Source organism: Polypterus senegalus, chromosome 10 (assembly GCF_016835505.1).
Source record: "Polypterus senegalus isolate Bchr_013 chromosome 10, ASM1683550v1, whole genome shotgun sequence".
Classification (NCBI taxonomy): Eukaryota; Metazoa; Chordata; class Cladistia; order Polypteriformes; family Polypteridae; genus Polypterus; species Polypterus senegalus.
The window spans coordinates 11631755-11645217 of NC_053163.1; the positions used below are offsets into that span (position 1 = coordinate 11631755).

General features: G+C 42.8%; 1 protein-coding gene across 1 annotated transcript; it reads right to left on the bottom strand.

Moving 5' to 3' along the window:
* Positions 1–1010: 1010 nt before the first annotated feature.
* LOC120536717 (zinc finger protein 502-like) lies at positions 1011–13123 on the bottom strand. Its single transcript, XM_039765176.1, has 3 exons — positions 12065–13123; positions 7307–7960; positions 1011–2778 (listed from the first exon to the last, which is right to left on the bottom strand). Exons 1-3 carry the CDS (start codon positions 12732–12734, stop codon positions 1874–1876), a joined length of 2229 nt encoding a protein of 742 aa, XP_039621110.1. The 5' UTR covers positions 12735–13123; the 3' UTR covers positions 1011–1873.
* Positions 13124–13463: the final 340 nt, after the last annotated feature.

The window sequence follows — 13463 nt, forward strand, 5'->3', positions numbered from 1 at the left end:
GGGCACAGTTTGCTGGTCATGTTTTGGCTCATTTTGTATCTCATTATTGTTTTGCTGCTAATTAAGGAAAAAGAGACAATTAAGGGGTCTGAGTCTTCAAGAGCAAGTCAATTAAAAATAGTTCAAAATAAGTTAATTAGCAGCGAAAAGAAAACGGTTAGTATGAAAATCTCTAGCCACTGCGGCCCTCCAGGACTGGAGTTGGGGACCCCTGTTCTAAGGGTTAAGTGTTCACTTACAACTGACTATTTTGCTGTATTATAATGCATATGAAGACCCCCAATATTTAATATCCTAAGCAGCTCTGATTAAGGGAACAATGGAAAATGCCTGAGAGTACTGTAGGATCAGTCCAGATTTGATGGGATGGCGGCAACCCTCCTTTCTAAATCTCTAACAGTCAGAGTTGGGCTTGAAAACATGAAGAGGCAGCGTCAGGTCGTGCTCACCATTTATGGAGGTTAGTCACAGATTGTTCTTCAGGAATTGCAGGCTAACTCTTCAAACAAGTCTCAAATCTCTGCCCTGGAGGGCTGGCACAATTTTAACCCAATTAATTTCTTAATTTGAAGGCAGGTACGACTGTTATTGAAAGATGTTATGTACTTCTATGCATAACTACTGTGCTTGTTCTGCTTTGTCAGACATTTCTAATATCTTTCTCATGATCTACAATAATTGTGTGAGCTGCAGGAGGTGAGTATTTCTCGGTTCTTCAGTTATTTCTTTCCAAAGGTTTTACTGACCTTTGAGCAGATTATGATGAACTGCTGGCTACTTTCTTATTGTTATTGCATTGTTTAAGAAAACATGAAGAACTTACATCAGATTCTCAAACCTGCTTGATCCAGTTTCAGAGTCATATGTGGATGAAGCTTATCATAACAGACTTGGATGGGCCTCAGGGGACCACATAGGGTCACATAGAGTGGACCAGAGATGGATCCACAGAAGGACTCATAGAGGGGACCACAGGGGGAACAATAGAGGGGACCACAGGAGGACCCGTAGAGTGGACCTCAGGGGGTCTATAGAGGGGAATATGGGGTACAAATCTAGAATTGCCCAATCAACCAAACCTTCATGTCTTTGGAAATGTGGGAGGAAACCCCACAAAGAGAGAGAACCTGTGAACTTTGTGTATACAACAATTGGGATTGAGATCTGAACCCAAGACATTAACGACTCTTATTTTGTAATCTATCCATTACAGGCCTTAAGTTTGAAGTTTTGCGGGAGCGGCCATTTATTTATTCCAATTTTAATTTAGCCAGTTGGTTTCACTGTTCTGGTCATGGAGCAAGTCGGCGGTGGTTATCGGTACTTTTTTTGTGCAGTTGTATATAAAGGATATCTTTGGCAGAAATGATGGTGCTACACTAGTGACTCGATTTCCACTAAAATTCCCACCTACAGTTCATGTGGTTCTTTGTAAGGATGGACTGCTTTCGGAGAACAGTCGATTGAATCAGTCGAGGTTTGTTTATCCATTTATATTAAATTCTGACATTTCCAACTGACTTTTACGTCTTTGTTTTTTTTTAGAAATTGATTTTTTTTTTGTTTTCTCCTGTATGATTTGTATTTTCGGTCTTCTTTTTTTCGTTGTTTTAATACAAAAGTATTACATAAATAATATCATACTCATAGTAGATCTTCGGTGAAATCAGAATAGCACAAGTTAATCCACCCATGTTGTGAGGAATGCTGAAAAAACTATGAAAATACAGTATAAAGAGGGTCATATTTACATGGCCATGCAAGAAATGCAGAAGGAGAGTCTAGAAACGATCAAAGAAGAAAATTGATAAACGTTTCGGATTTTCCGCTTTTCCACACTAGAAGAGACGGGCAATCTGGACAAATAAAAACGTCAGTGAATGAGTACCCTACCTTCAGTAGGGCACCATATCCTCTCAATAAAGTGGATTTTCATGTGTTTTAAAAGGTCACCTCTCTGTTTGAAACTCTTCCCACATTCGGCGCACGAGTATGGCCTTTCTTCACTGTGCACGCTATAGTGACTTTTAAGATTGGATTTTGTCCGGAATCTCTTTCCACATTCGGCGCACGGATAAGGCTTGTCCGCTAGATGGAGTTTCTTGTGTTTCACCAGATCGCCTTTGAGCTTGAAGCTTTTGCCGCATTCAGAACAGGCGTGTGGCCTCTCGTCGGTGTGCACGCTCTTGTGAGTGGTGAGATTAGATTTGGTCCGGAATCGCTTCCCACATTCGGTGCACATGAAGCGCTTCTCTCCACTGTGGATTTTGTAGTGCTCACGAAGGGCGGCGATCCCTCTGAACGTCTTCTCGCATAGGGAGCAGGGGTAGGGCCGTTCTCCACTGTGGACCATCTGATGGTACTGAAAGTACGTTTTCAGAGCAAACCGCATCCCGCATTCGTCGCAGCAGTATGGCTTCTCTCCCGTATGGATCGCCTGGTGCTGCAGGAGGCTCCTTTTGCTCAACACTTTCTTCCCGCACTCGTCGCATTCGTACCATTTCTTTGGAGTTTGGGGGTTCAGTGCAATTTCCTGTCCACTAAGTGGCCCCGAAGGATCATCCGGGTGATCGGTCTCAAGTGAGTGAACCTCTCGGTGTTGCACAAGGCACTCCAGATCAAAGAAGGTCTCTGTGCATTCGGGACAGTGGTACTGAATTAGGACGTCCTGTGTGGGCTGCGGGGTCTCGGCATCCCCGAGCCACCGACCTTCAGACTGCGGAAGGCGCTGCAGAGATGGGGTCTCGGAGAAGGAAGACAGAGAGGAATCTGCATGGCCTTCAAGAGAGGGAGAGAAAATAGAAAGAGGTTGGTCACTCAGTGCTACACCAGAAATGTAACGTTTTATAGAAGAACTACACATCAAAGATGGGTTGAAATCTAAGTAATCGTCGTAGATGTCATGTTTTTTTTCTTTTTAATGCCTGGGGGGTCCATTTGGTCTGGTATAATTATACGCCCCTTTCCCTCGGGGTGGTCTTTTCTTTTTCGGGTAGAGCCAATCTTTTTTACCGCTCGTCAAAAACTGACCACAGTGTTTTGCAGGGAAAGTGTAACCGTGGTTGATACCGCATTGGATTTAGCGACTCCAGCCAGGTGGTGTCAGGGCTTTGGTTTCCTGAAATGATCGTCGATTTATCGTTATTTTCACCCATCCATTACCCACCACCCGACGTTATCAGTCATTAGCATCAAAGGTGTAGACCCCATTCTCGTGGTCCGAGCGGGTGTAAGAAAGTGGCTACTAAGCCGCTGTGACAGCGCATTAACAGCGGGCAACAGAAATACGTCGATAACACCGATTTTCTTATTTTTAGACCATGTTTTTGGTATTGCTATCATTGATTTTTTTACCTTTCTTCCTCAACTTTGCATATTTAAATATTTTCTTCCTAACAGACAAACAGATACACAGATGCGCACACAGAACCTTGTCCTTTTTATTAAAGTGGATATGCTGATTTCTGTCAGTCTGGTAGTTACTCTCAGTTGGGCATATTCAGCATTAATGTTTGCAGATCATCGTTCTATTGCAACGTATTTTGCATGAAGTAATAAAATGCACTGTTTTTCGTTCCAACAGATGGTGCATAAAGAACATTAGCACTACTTTATAAATCCCATACCAAATGTGAGACATAGCAACCACATGGACACACAGATACACACACACGCACACACAGAGACACGTGCTTTTATTATTAAGGCGGATAAGCTGATTTCTTTATGCCCTGCATTTACTCTCTGTTAGATGTATTCATCATTGTTTGCAGTGCATTGGACTGTATTTTGTAGATAGTAATGAAATGCACTGCATTTTTCATTCCAACAGATGGCACATCACAAACATTAGCACTGGCGTTAATAAAATCCATTGCATCATTCATTTCTACAGTTGGCGCATCACCAACATTTGTAGTAATACAATGCATTGCTTTTTAATTCTAACAGAAGGCACATCACAAACCATTTTTAGTGAAATGCAAAGCATTTGTCATTTTATCAGATGGCATATCTCAAGCATTTGAAGTAATAAAGTGCATTGGGTTTTTCATTACAACAGATGGTGTATTACAAACATTGGCCCTTCTTTCATGAATGATAACCTACATACTGTAACTATACTACATAACAGAGACATAACAACTAGATGGACACAGAGACACCTGTGCTTTTATTATTCAGGTGGATAAGCTGATTTCTCTCTGTTGGATGTATTCAGTGTTAATGTTTGCAGTGCAACATCTATTGGAATGTACAGGGTGGGCCATTTATATGGATACACCTTAATAGAATGGGAATGGTTGGTGATATTAACTTCCTGTTTGTGGCACATTAGTATATGTGAGGGGGGAAACTTTTCAAGATGGGTGGTGACCATGGTGGCCATTTTGAAGTCGGCCATTTTGGATCCAACTTTTTTTTTCAATAGGAAGAGGGTCATGTGACACATCAAACGTATTTGGGAATTTCACAAGAAAAACAATGGTGTGCTTGGTTTTAACGTAACTTTATTCTTTCATGAGTTATTTACAAGTTTCTCTTTGTTTACAGCCATTGACATGTCGCAGAGGTTAACACGTGAGGAGCGGATAGAAATTGTGTTGATGTCTGGTGAACGCAGTAACCGGGTCATTGCAGCAGATTTCAATGCAAGACACCCTACGAGACCACCCATCTCCCATGCTACAGTTAGCAAACTGCTTGCTAAGTTTCGTGAAACTGGTTCAGTGTTGGATTTGCCAAAATGTGGACGCATGAAAACTGTCACTAATGAAGAAACATCAGTGGCTGTCCTAGCTTCATTCAGCAAGAGCCCACAGCGTAGCACTCGCCGCATGTCACTGGAGAGTGGCATTAGTCGAACATCCCTTCGGCGGATATTAGCTACTCACAAATGGCACCCTTACAAACTCCAGCTACTGCAGCATCTCAACGAGGATGACCCAGATCGGCGCACTGAATTTGCAGAATGGGCAAAACAAAAATTGGAACAGGACCCTCAGTTTATGCAGAAGATTTTGTTCAGTGATGAGGCAAACTTTTATGTGAATGGTGAAGTTAACAAACAAAACCACCGCTATTGGTCTGACACTAACCCACATTGGATAGATCCCTCCAAGACTGTTGGAACAAAAAATTGATGGTATGGTGTGGTATATGGGGTACAAAGATAGTGGGGCCATTCTTCATCAATGGAAACCTCAAGGCCACTGGATATGTGAAATTGCTACATGATGATGTGTTTCCCTCTTTATGCACTGAAGCTGGCACGTTCCCTGAGTTTTTCCAGCAAGATGGTGCACCACCACATTATGGGTGTCAGGTCCGAGCATTCCTAGATGAACAGTTTCCTGGAAAGTGGATTGGTCATGTGGCCAGTTGAATGGCCCCCAAGGTCTCCCGATCTGACCCCCTTAGACTTTTATCTTTGGGGTCATCTGAAGGCAATTGTCTATGCTGTGAAGATACGAGATGTGCAGCACCTGAAACTACGGATACTGGATGCCTGTGCTAGCATTTCTCCTGCGGTGTTGCTATCAGTGTGTGAAGAGTGGGAGAAGAGGGTTGCATTGACAATCCAACACAATGGGCAGCACATTGAACACATTTTATAAGTGGTCAGAAACTTGTAAATAACTCATGAAAGAATAAAGTTACGTTAAAACCAAGCACACCATTGTTTTTCTTGTGAAATTCCCAATAAGTTTGATGTGTCACATGACCCTCTTCCTATTGAAAAACAAGTCAGATCCAAAATGGCCGACTTCAAAATGGCCACTATGGTCACCACCCAACTTGAAAAGTTTTCCCCCTCACAAATACTAATGTGCCACAAGCAGGAAGTTAATATCACCAACCATTCCCATTTTATTAAGGTGTATCCATATAAATGTGGATAGTAATGAAATGCATTGTATTTTTCATTCCAACAGATGGCGCATCACAAACATTAGCAGTGGTGTTAGTGATATAATTCATTGCATTTTTAATTTCTATAGATGATGCAAACATTTGTAATAATACAAAGCATTGCATTTTTCTTTCTAACAGATGGCACATCACAAACATTAGCACTGCTTTTAAATATTCGAATGCATTGCAGTTGTCATTGCAACAGATGGCATATCTCAAACATTTGAAATAATAAAGTGCATTTGATTTTTCATTACAACAGATGGTAAATTACAAACATTACCACTGCTTCTCTGAATCAAATACTCAATGGCCTATAACAGAGACATAACTACCAGATAGACACACAGACACACAAACACACACATGGGCACTTGTCCTTTTTTATTAATGTGGATAAGTCGATTTCTGTCCGTCTGGCAATTACACTCTATTAGACATATTCAGCACTAACATTTGCAGTGGACCTTCTATTGGAATGCATTTTGTAATTTTTGTTATTTTCCAACAGATGGCACATAAGAGACATTAGCACTGCTTTTACGAAATCCCATACCAAATGGCATTTAACAGAGACCTAAGAACTGGATGGGCACACAGACACATACAGGCACTTGTCCTTTGTTAAGGCGGGTATTTTAAAGTATTAGAAATAAATACACAAAGAAACAAACATATATTTGTGACAAAAAAATAAATGCAATGATATGTGAGCATAATGTTTTCACTTACATACACTATGACATGATGATATTACCACTTTGCACAGACAGAATATAAAACTATTACAACAACACACCAAAAAATGGAAACATTTCTGAAAACAATTGCACATTGAAGTACTAAGTAAAATTTACAGTTTTCTCAGAGAAAATGAAGAATAACTAATATTTTATTCTGTATGTTAATACGTGTTTCTTCCTATATACTGTCTATTTATACCTGCTGTGGCAGTGAACATTACTATTCACACAGGCCACATGAAGAGATTAACTAAATCTAACTAGCTGCTTGATCCCACGTTTTCACCTTTCCTGTACAGTTGCTCACATTGAGTTTTATTTTACTGTTTAATGAACTTTAATGTTCTGAAAAGGCCCCAAGTTTTCAGTTGTATTGCTGTATCATTGAATTCCCTGTCCTTCTTTAATCAACTTTATTGTATTTTTTTCTACACTTCTGTTATTTACAGTCATTTTGTTTTTATCAAGCACATCATTACTATACAAATGTGAGTGATCTTCAAAGTCATCATTTGCTTCATTAAAGCCCTTGACTATTTTATTTAATTTATTATTAATAATTGGACTTTTCTCAAAGTTTGTTCATTTGGTGGCTCAATGTGAAACTGTGTTTGCTAACCATGCAGTGATATCTCCATCTTACTTACTTGAGTCAGTTAAGTAGGTGGCCGCCGTGTCCCTCTCGCTGAAGCCTGAATCTTCTCCCAGCCTCCCAGCGTTCTCCCAGTACACCATCTCAGCCTCACCCTGCTGCCCTGCTGAAACGCACAATCGAGGTGAGTAAAGCCTTCTCTGGTAGAGCCCCATGGCATCTGTCTCTCGAGCATCCTGGTAGGCATCTTCAGAATGAAAATTCAACCTGTGGAAGGCCTTCTCTGGCACTAGGGTGGGCTCTGCCGGCTCACTCATCTCCCGCTTGACTTGGAGAAATTCCTGCCCACAGTTCTCCGGCTTAAGCAAAATGAACTCCTGCTGATTGGCTTCTTGTTTCACTAAAATGAATTCCTGCTCACACACTTGCCTGAAGACGCCCTGGTCAAGATGTGCTGGACCTCCGCTACACACCTCCTCACTGATGTGGACCACTGGCTCTATAGGGGCTGCTTGTGTAGAGCTAAGGAATTCCACATTTAGGTTCTCATCCTTGCTTTCTTTGCAGCTCTCTTTAGGGAGTTCAGCTTCGTTGTCAGGGGAGCTCCAGGCTGGGGTTTCACCATCGATCCTGTTGTCCTCCAGGATGGAGATCTGTTGCATCCGAGCCACATCATTGTATGATACTTTCACTGCTTTTGGCAGAGAATCTATAGGGAAAGAAAAGCAGAAGCGTTCAGAGGTGAGCCTCATGGATCACTATGAAATGTAATAATGTGTACTACCAGGGATGGCATGATGGTGGTACTGTGGTTAGACCCACAATATACAGCATCCTGGTCTTTATGATTTATGGTTGGTGTGGGGTCTTCTTTGGGCATTCCAGTTTTTCTGTCATATTTAGGTATGGTGAAGGGCATACTTATGCTGTTTTTTTGTGGGTGTGAGCATATGCATGACTATGTGATGAACTGGCATCTGGTGATGGTATGATGGGCTTGTACCCTTTCCAACCTTCCCTGCATCTAATGCTCACTGTATAGTCCCTAGCCCTCCAATGTCTTTAAATTAGATTGAGCTGGATGAACTATGCTACGTTCCTCTCTGGGACCACATCATGTCACCAAGATAGATAGATAGATAGATAGATAGATAGATATTTTAGTGTAGTCGGCAGAATTACATAGATAGATAGATAGATAGATATTTTATTGTAGTCGAAAGGATTACATAGATAGATAGATATTTTAGTGTAGTTGGAAGGATTACATAGATAGCTAGATATGTTAGTGTAGTCGGCAGGATTACCTAGCTAGATAGATAGATATTTTAGTGTAGTCAGAAGGATTAGATAGATAGATATTTTAGTGTAGTTGGAAGGATTATATAGATAGATATTTTAGTGTAATCAGCAGACTTAGATAGATAGATAGAAATGAATTTTAGTGTAGTAGGCAGGATAGATAGATAGATAGATAGATAGATAGATAGATAGATAGATAGATAGATAGATAGATAGATAGATAGCAAACCCTTTCATACCTAAAGTTTACCCACAAGACCTCCCTGTTCAAAACATTACACCTTCCTTGTGATTCATTTCACAATCTTAATCCACTTCTTTCTCTTATTTCAAAGGAATAGACTGCATTACTGAGCTTACTTCTGCGCTATATGTTTTGGGGTCCTTCACACTGTAAGGCACAATATGAACAGTGTGTGACTTTTTACACACCTTTTTAGAACTCAACTACAGCTATTAATGATTTAGTAGATGCTGGTTTTCTCCCAGACTTCATTTCTCCATCTGTTTTTAAACCCGGCTCTGGGCAGCAGTGGGTTCAGGCAGAGAACCATCCCTGCACTGGGCAGACTCACACATCCTTCAACAGTCGTGTGGACCTTTGTTTTTTATTTTTTTTACTGTTGCTAACTAACCCAAGGCATGTTTTTGGCATCAAAAAATCAAGTACCTACATGGACATGGGGGAGAACTCCACATAATTGCATTTTATTGGGTAGTGTGGTTCCTCCTTGAACCATTGCTTAAGAAGGAACCATTTCATTCTGGGAAAGGTTCTTTGCAAATAGAGTTGGTCCTTTGGACTTTGAAAAGACTCCTAATATGTGGGAAAAACATAAATCTTTAATGTCTAGTAGGCTGCCTAGTAGGATACTAACAGAGCGAGAAAAGCCTGTGGTTGTTCCCCTTTTAAAATCAGGAGAAAATCAGAATTTGACAAATCTATCATCAACTATTCATGATTATTATTTTTGGACCTTGTTATGGATCTAAAGGTTCTTTGTGGGACCTTCATGTGGATAGTTCTCTTGGGAACCAAAAATGACCCCCACTGATGACAGGGTTGGAGCGTTTAGGTTTATAAATACAAAACAATAAAATCAAAGTCAAATCCATCTGTTTTGTAAACCTGCTTATCCAGAGTAGGGTCACAGGGGCTTCGGAGCAGCTGGTGCCAGCCCATCACAGAGGTAGCACACACACCTCAGGGGCAAATGTAGCATCGCCAATCCACTGAACCTGTGTGTCTATGAGAGGAAACCCACCAAGACACAGGGAGAACATGCAAACTCCACACAGGGAGCACCTGAACCCCAGTCTCCATCAGAACTATCACTGCACCACTCTGCCCCCAATTCAAGATCACATTCAGACCCTGTATTCCCTTCACAAGCAAGGGCCTGCTTATTGTAATGGATTGTCTGATAAAGGAGGAAGAGGGTTTTGTTTAGATAGATCATTATTGTGTCATATTGCATTGTATTATATCATAACCAATAATAATAATAACAATAATAATAATGAGTTACATTTATAGTGCTTGACTAAACACTCAAAAACAGGTCCATCTCAAGGGTAATTGGCACCCCTGGGTGGGGGTAGAGTAGGGTTTAGGGTTATGGAATTTAGAAGCCTGTTGATATGAGTGGTGCATGACATGTAGGAGCGGGGGGTCCCCTGTGGAGAGCGGAACATGTTCATATCTGACTGTAATATTAAAGAGCGGGGGGCGTGGGTTCCCTTGAAATTACACACAATGTGATGGGGTTTGGCTTTGGCCTTGGTGCCCCAGCGGGTTCCTAGACCCAGCCCTGCTCAAGCACTTTATATAGACAGTAGGGGAGCCACCTCATCCACCACCAATATGCAACATCCACATGGATGATGTAATGCCAATCACTCATGCACCAGTAGGCTTACCACACATTAGTTATTAGGTCAGTGTTTATCAACCTTTAAGTATTTGCAACCCGAGTTTTCATAACAGTTTTAATCGTGCCCCCCTAACCTATTTTTGAAAGGAGCCCACTAATACCAATTTGTTCTTTTTTAATTAATGATATATCAAAGATGCATATTTTATTATACCTACTTAACTTTTATCAACATTTATCTAACTCTATATTTATTTTTCTAGTATCAGAATGTAGTTTAAGTTAATTTGTTTTGGTTTCAATAGATGGATTTTTCATATTTTCGATTCTTGTTTTTTTTTTTTCACATCTTCGCACCCCCTTTTTGTTACTTTGCGCCCCAGAGATTGAGAACCACTGTATTAAGAGGTGAAGTGGTGAGACAGACATACCCAGTAAGGGACAGGGAATGATCAGATCACGGTGGGCAATTTAGCCAGAACTCTTTTCAGAGGATGCCCAGGGATGTTCTATAACCACAGAGAGTCAGGACCCCAGTTTAATGTCTCACCAGTTTTTCCAGCACAGTGTCTCATTCACTACACTGGGGCAAAGCGATCCACAGAAAAAACACAGTGTGAGAGCCCCCTGATGGCCTCACCACCACCGTCACAAGCAGCAACCCAAGCTTCTCCTGGTTAGTCTCTCATCTGAGTAGACATGCTTAGCTTCAGCTGGATTACTTGTCCTGAAGTGCAGGTGATTTGTGCAAAGTGCTTTGTGGTGATACTCATTTTAAAGTGGCGAGGATTGGCACAGGGGTATATGTTGTCCTCTCTGAGAAATGTACCTCTTTAAAATAATTTTACAAAAAAATTTATCAGACCCCTGGTGGGACCCCTGGTGTGTTTTTGGTGTCTTATCTCTTCTTGCAGTGTTGCAATGTGTAATTTTTTTACATAACATATTAGTCAATGGGGGTCCCCCTTGTATTAATATTAGATAGCGCCAAAGGATGGGCTTCCCCTTGAAGGTACAGCCATATTAATCTTTGTATTCTATAGCATCTAAGAACAGTTGTAGGGAAGGAGCGGGTTGGTATTTGTTATTAGTGTCATACTGTATAACATCTAGGAGTTTTCCGCTTTGAGACGGGAGCGCATTCATATTAGTATATGTGATCAAAGAGGTGTTTGGGTCCCCTTGAAACTATACACTTACATTTGATTAAAGAGAGGAGGGAGGTCATGGGTATTCGTTGGTGAGACACCAACTCTGGGCCAGTTATAAAATGAAGGGTGACTACTGGCTGGCCCCTGCTATATGTTGTCAAAGGGCACCTATAGAATCCTGAATGGCACTTAAGCTCCAACTAGTCGTGGTTGTGGTGAAGTTGGTATAATCGGGAAGCTGACCCCTGCTTTCTTTTGAATTAAAAGCTGATATTGTTGTAGAAAATGAGCATTTAGTACTCACACACTCAGTCCACCGCCTGTACACCACTTGCCCCCTTTACAGTAGACATGCACCTCACATTCTCGTTCACTTCGTTCATTGTCTTATAGCAGTGCATGCTGTCAATGCAGCGCTCGATTGATTGGTTGATCGATCGATTGAATGATTAACTGGTTACATTATGCATCTCATCATCCTCTTACCCTGCTCTGAACCTCTTGAGATGCTTTCAATCTGCTCCCAGTCCAGGACTACAACTGACAACGTCTGGTTCTCTTTGGGTTCCTCTTCAGCTTCTCCTCGGATTACCTGTCCTTGGTCCGAATCCCCCTGAGTCTCATCTCCGCTTTTGACCGGAGAGCTCTGCTGATTATCAGTCACCTTTTCCGGCTGGGATTCCCCGGCTGACAGTTCTGATGCAGCGGTCGAGCTGGGCATCGAGGGGCTCATTTTTCTCTTGCCGCTGCCCACCGACGTGGGCCGCACGCTGTCCGCGGAGTTCGGACGCCCCTTAGCCGCCCGCAGCTCGCTCTCGCACACTTCCAGTTGCAGTCTCAAGCTGTCGATCTCCTTGTCTTTGACGGACATTTTGAGCTGGAAGTCGGCGAAGCGACTGTCCACGAAGCCGGTGAACTCGCCGATGACGGTTTCCAGGGCCGCTCGGATCACTTCCTCCACGGAGCCGCAGAAGTGCTCTCTGAAGCGCCGCTTGCGCGACTCGCCGTCTCTCGGCTTCTCCGGCATAACGGGTGCCTCGCTCTCCGCCGCCTCCACGAACTGCTCCAGGATCATCTCCGCGGCCTCTTTCACCGCCTGTTCCACTGCGGAGGTGAAGCGCTCCAAGAAGACGGCGGCGCAGACCGTGCCTTCCATTCTCGGTGCACGGCGCTGCAGGCGGGAGGACAGACGGACGGATGGACCCGCTCGTTAAGCTAGTGACACGGCCGCTCCGTCGGCAACAACAGTTCCGGAGAGAGGAGCTCCGCAGATGCAAGCCAGCCGATGAGGCTGCTGCACCCTCCTGGCGAGGCTGACTGGCGCGACGTGGGCACAGGTGGCATCAAGCCTAGAGTCGTCACCGCCGCGCAGCCCACACGCATAAATGCTGCGCTTCAAGCCGACACGCCGCACCGCTCATTGTCCCTTGTCACCTGTCACTCGAGTCCTTGCACGTGCCCCGATTCTGCCCCACCTTCTTGGGCTGGCACTTAACTGCAACCTTTCCACGTTTACTATTATTTAATGTACTGGAAAAATCAAAATTCCCAAGCAGGTGAAGACAACATGGGGTACTTGATGGCATTTTCATGGTCATCAACTCCCTGCCCATGTCACAAACATAGTTCCTGAAGCTCTGCCACTCCGGTCCGAGGTGACAATGTCTGCGTACTCCCTGTGGCTGTCCGTGGGTTTATCTGCAAGTCTTCGGAGCTGAGCCTACTGTGCTCAGCTTTGTCTGTTAATGAGTGACACCTTCTAGGCTCATTAGGGACAACCTCTAAAAAACTTCATTTTTTGGAATCCAGTTAGGCAACTGAAGCCTAACCAAGCAGTATCAGCACAAGGCAGGAATGAAATTGGTGCACAACTACACACACAGCA

Bases quoted from the DNA above. Each gene is read 5' to 3' on its own strand.
- LOC120536717 (XM_039765176.1), bottom strand. From the start codon at position 12,734: ATGGAAGGCACGGTCTGCGCCGCCGTCTTCTTGGAGCGCTTCACCTCC. The intron at 7,961-12,064 runs GTAAGAGGATGA...CTTTCCCTATAG, and splicing joins CTCAAGAGGTTCAGAGCAGG to ATTCTCTGCCAAAAGCAGTG. The intron at 2,779-7,306 runs GTAAGTAAGATG...CCTCTCTTGAAG, and splicing joins CACCTACTTAACTGACTCAA to GCCATGCAGATTCCTCTCTG.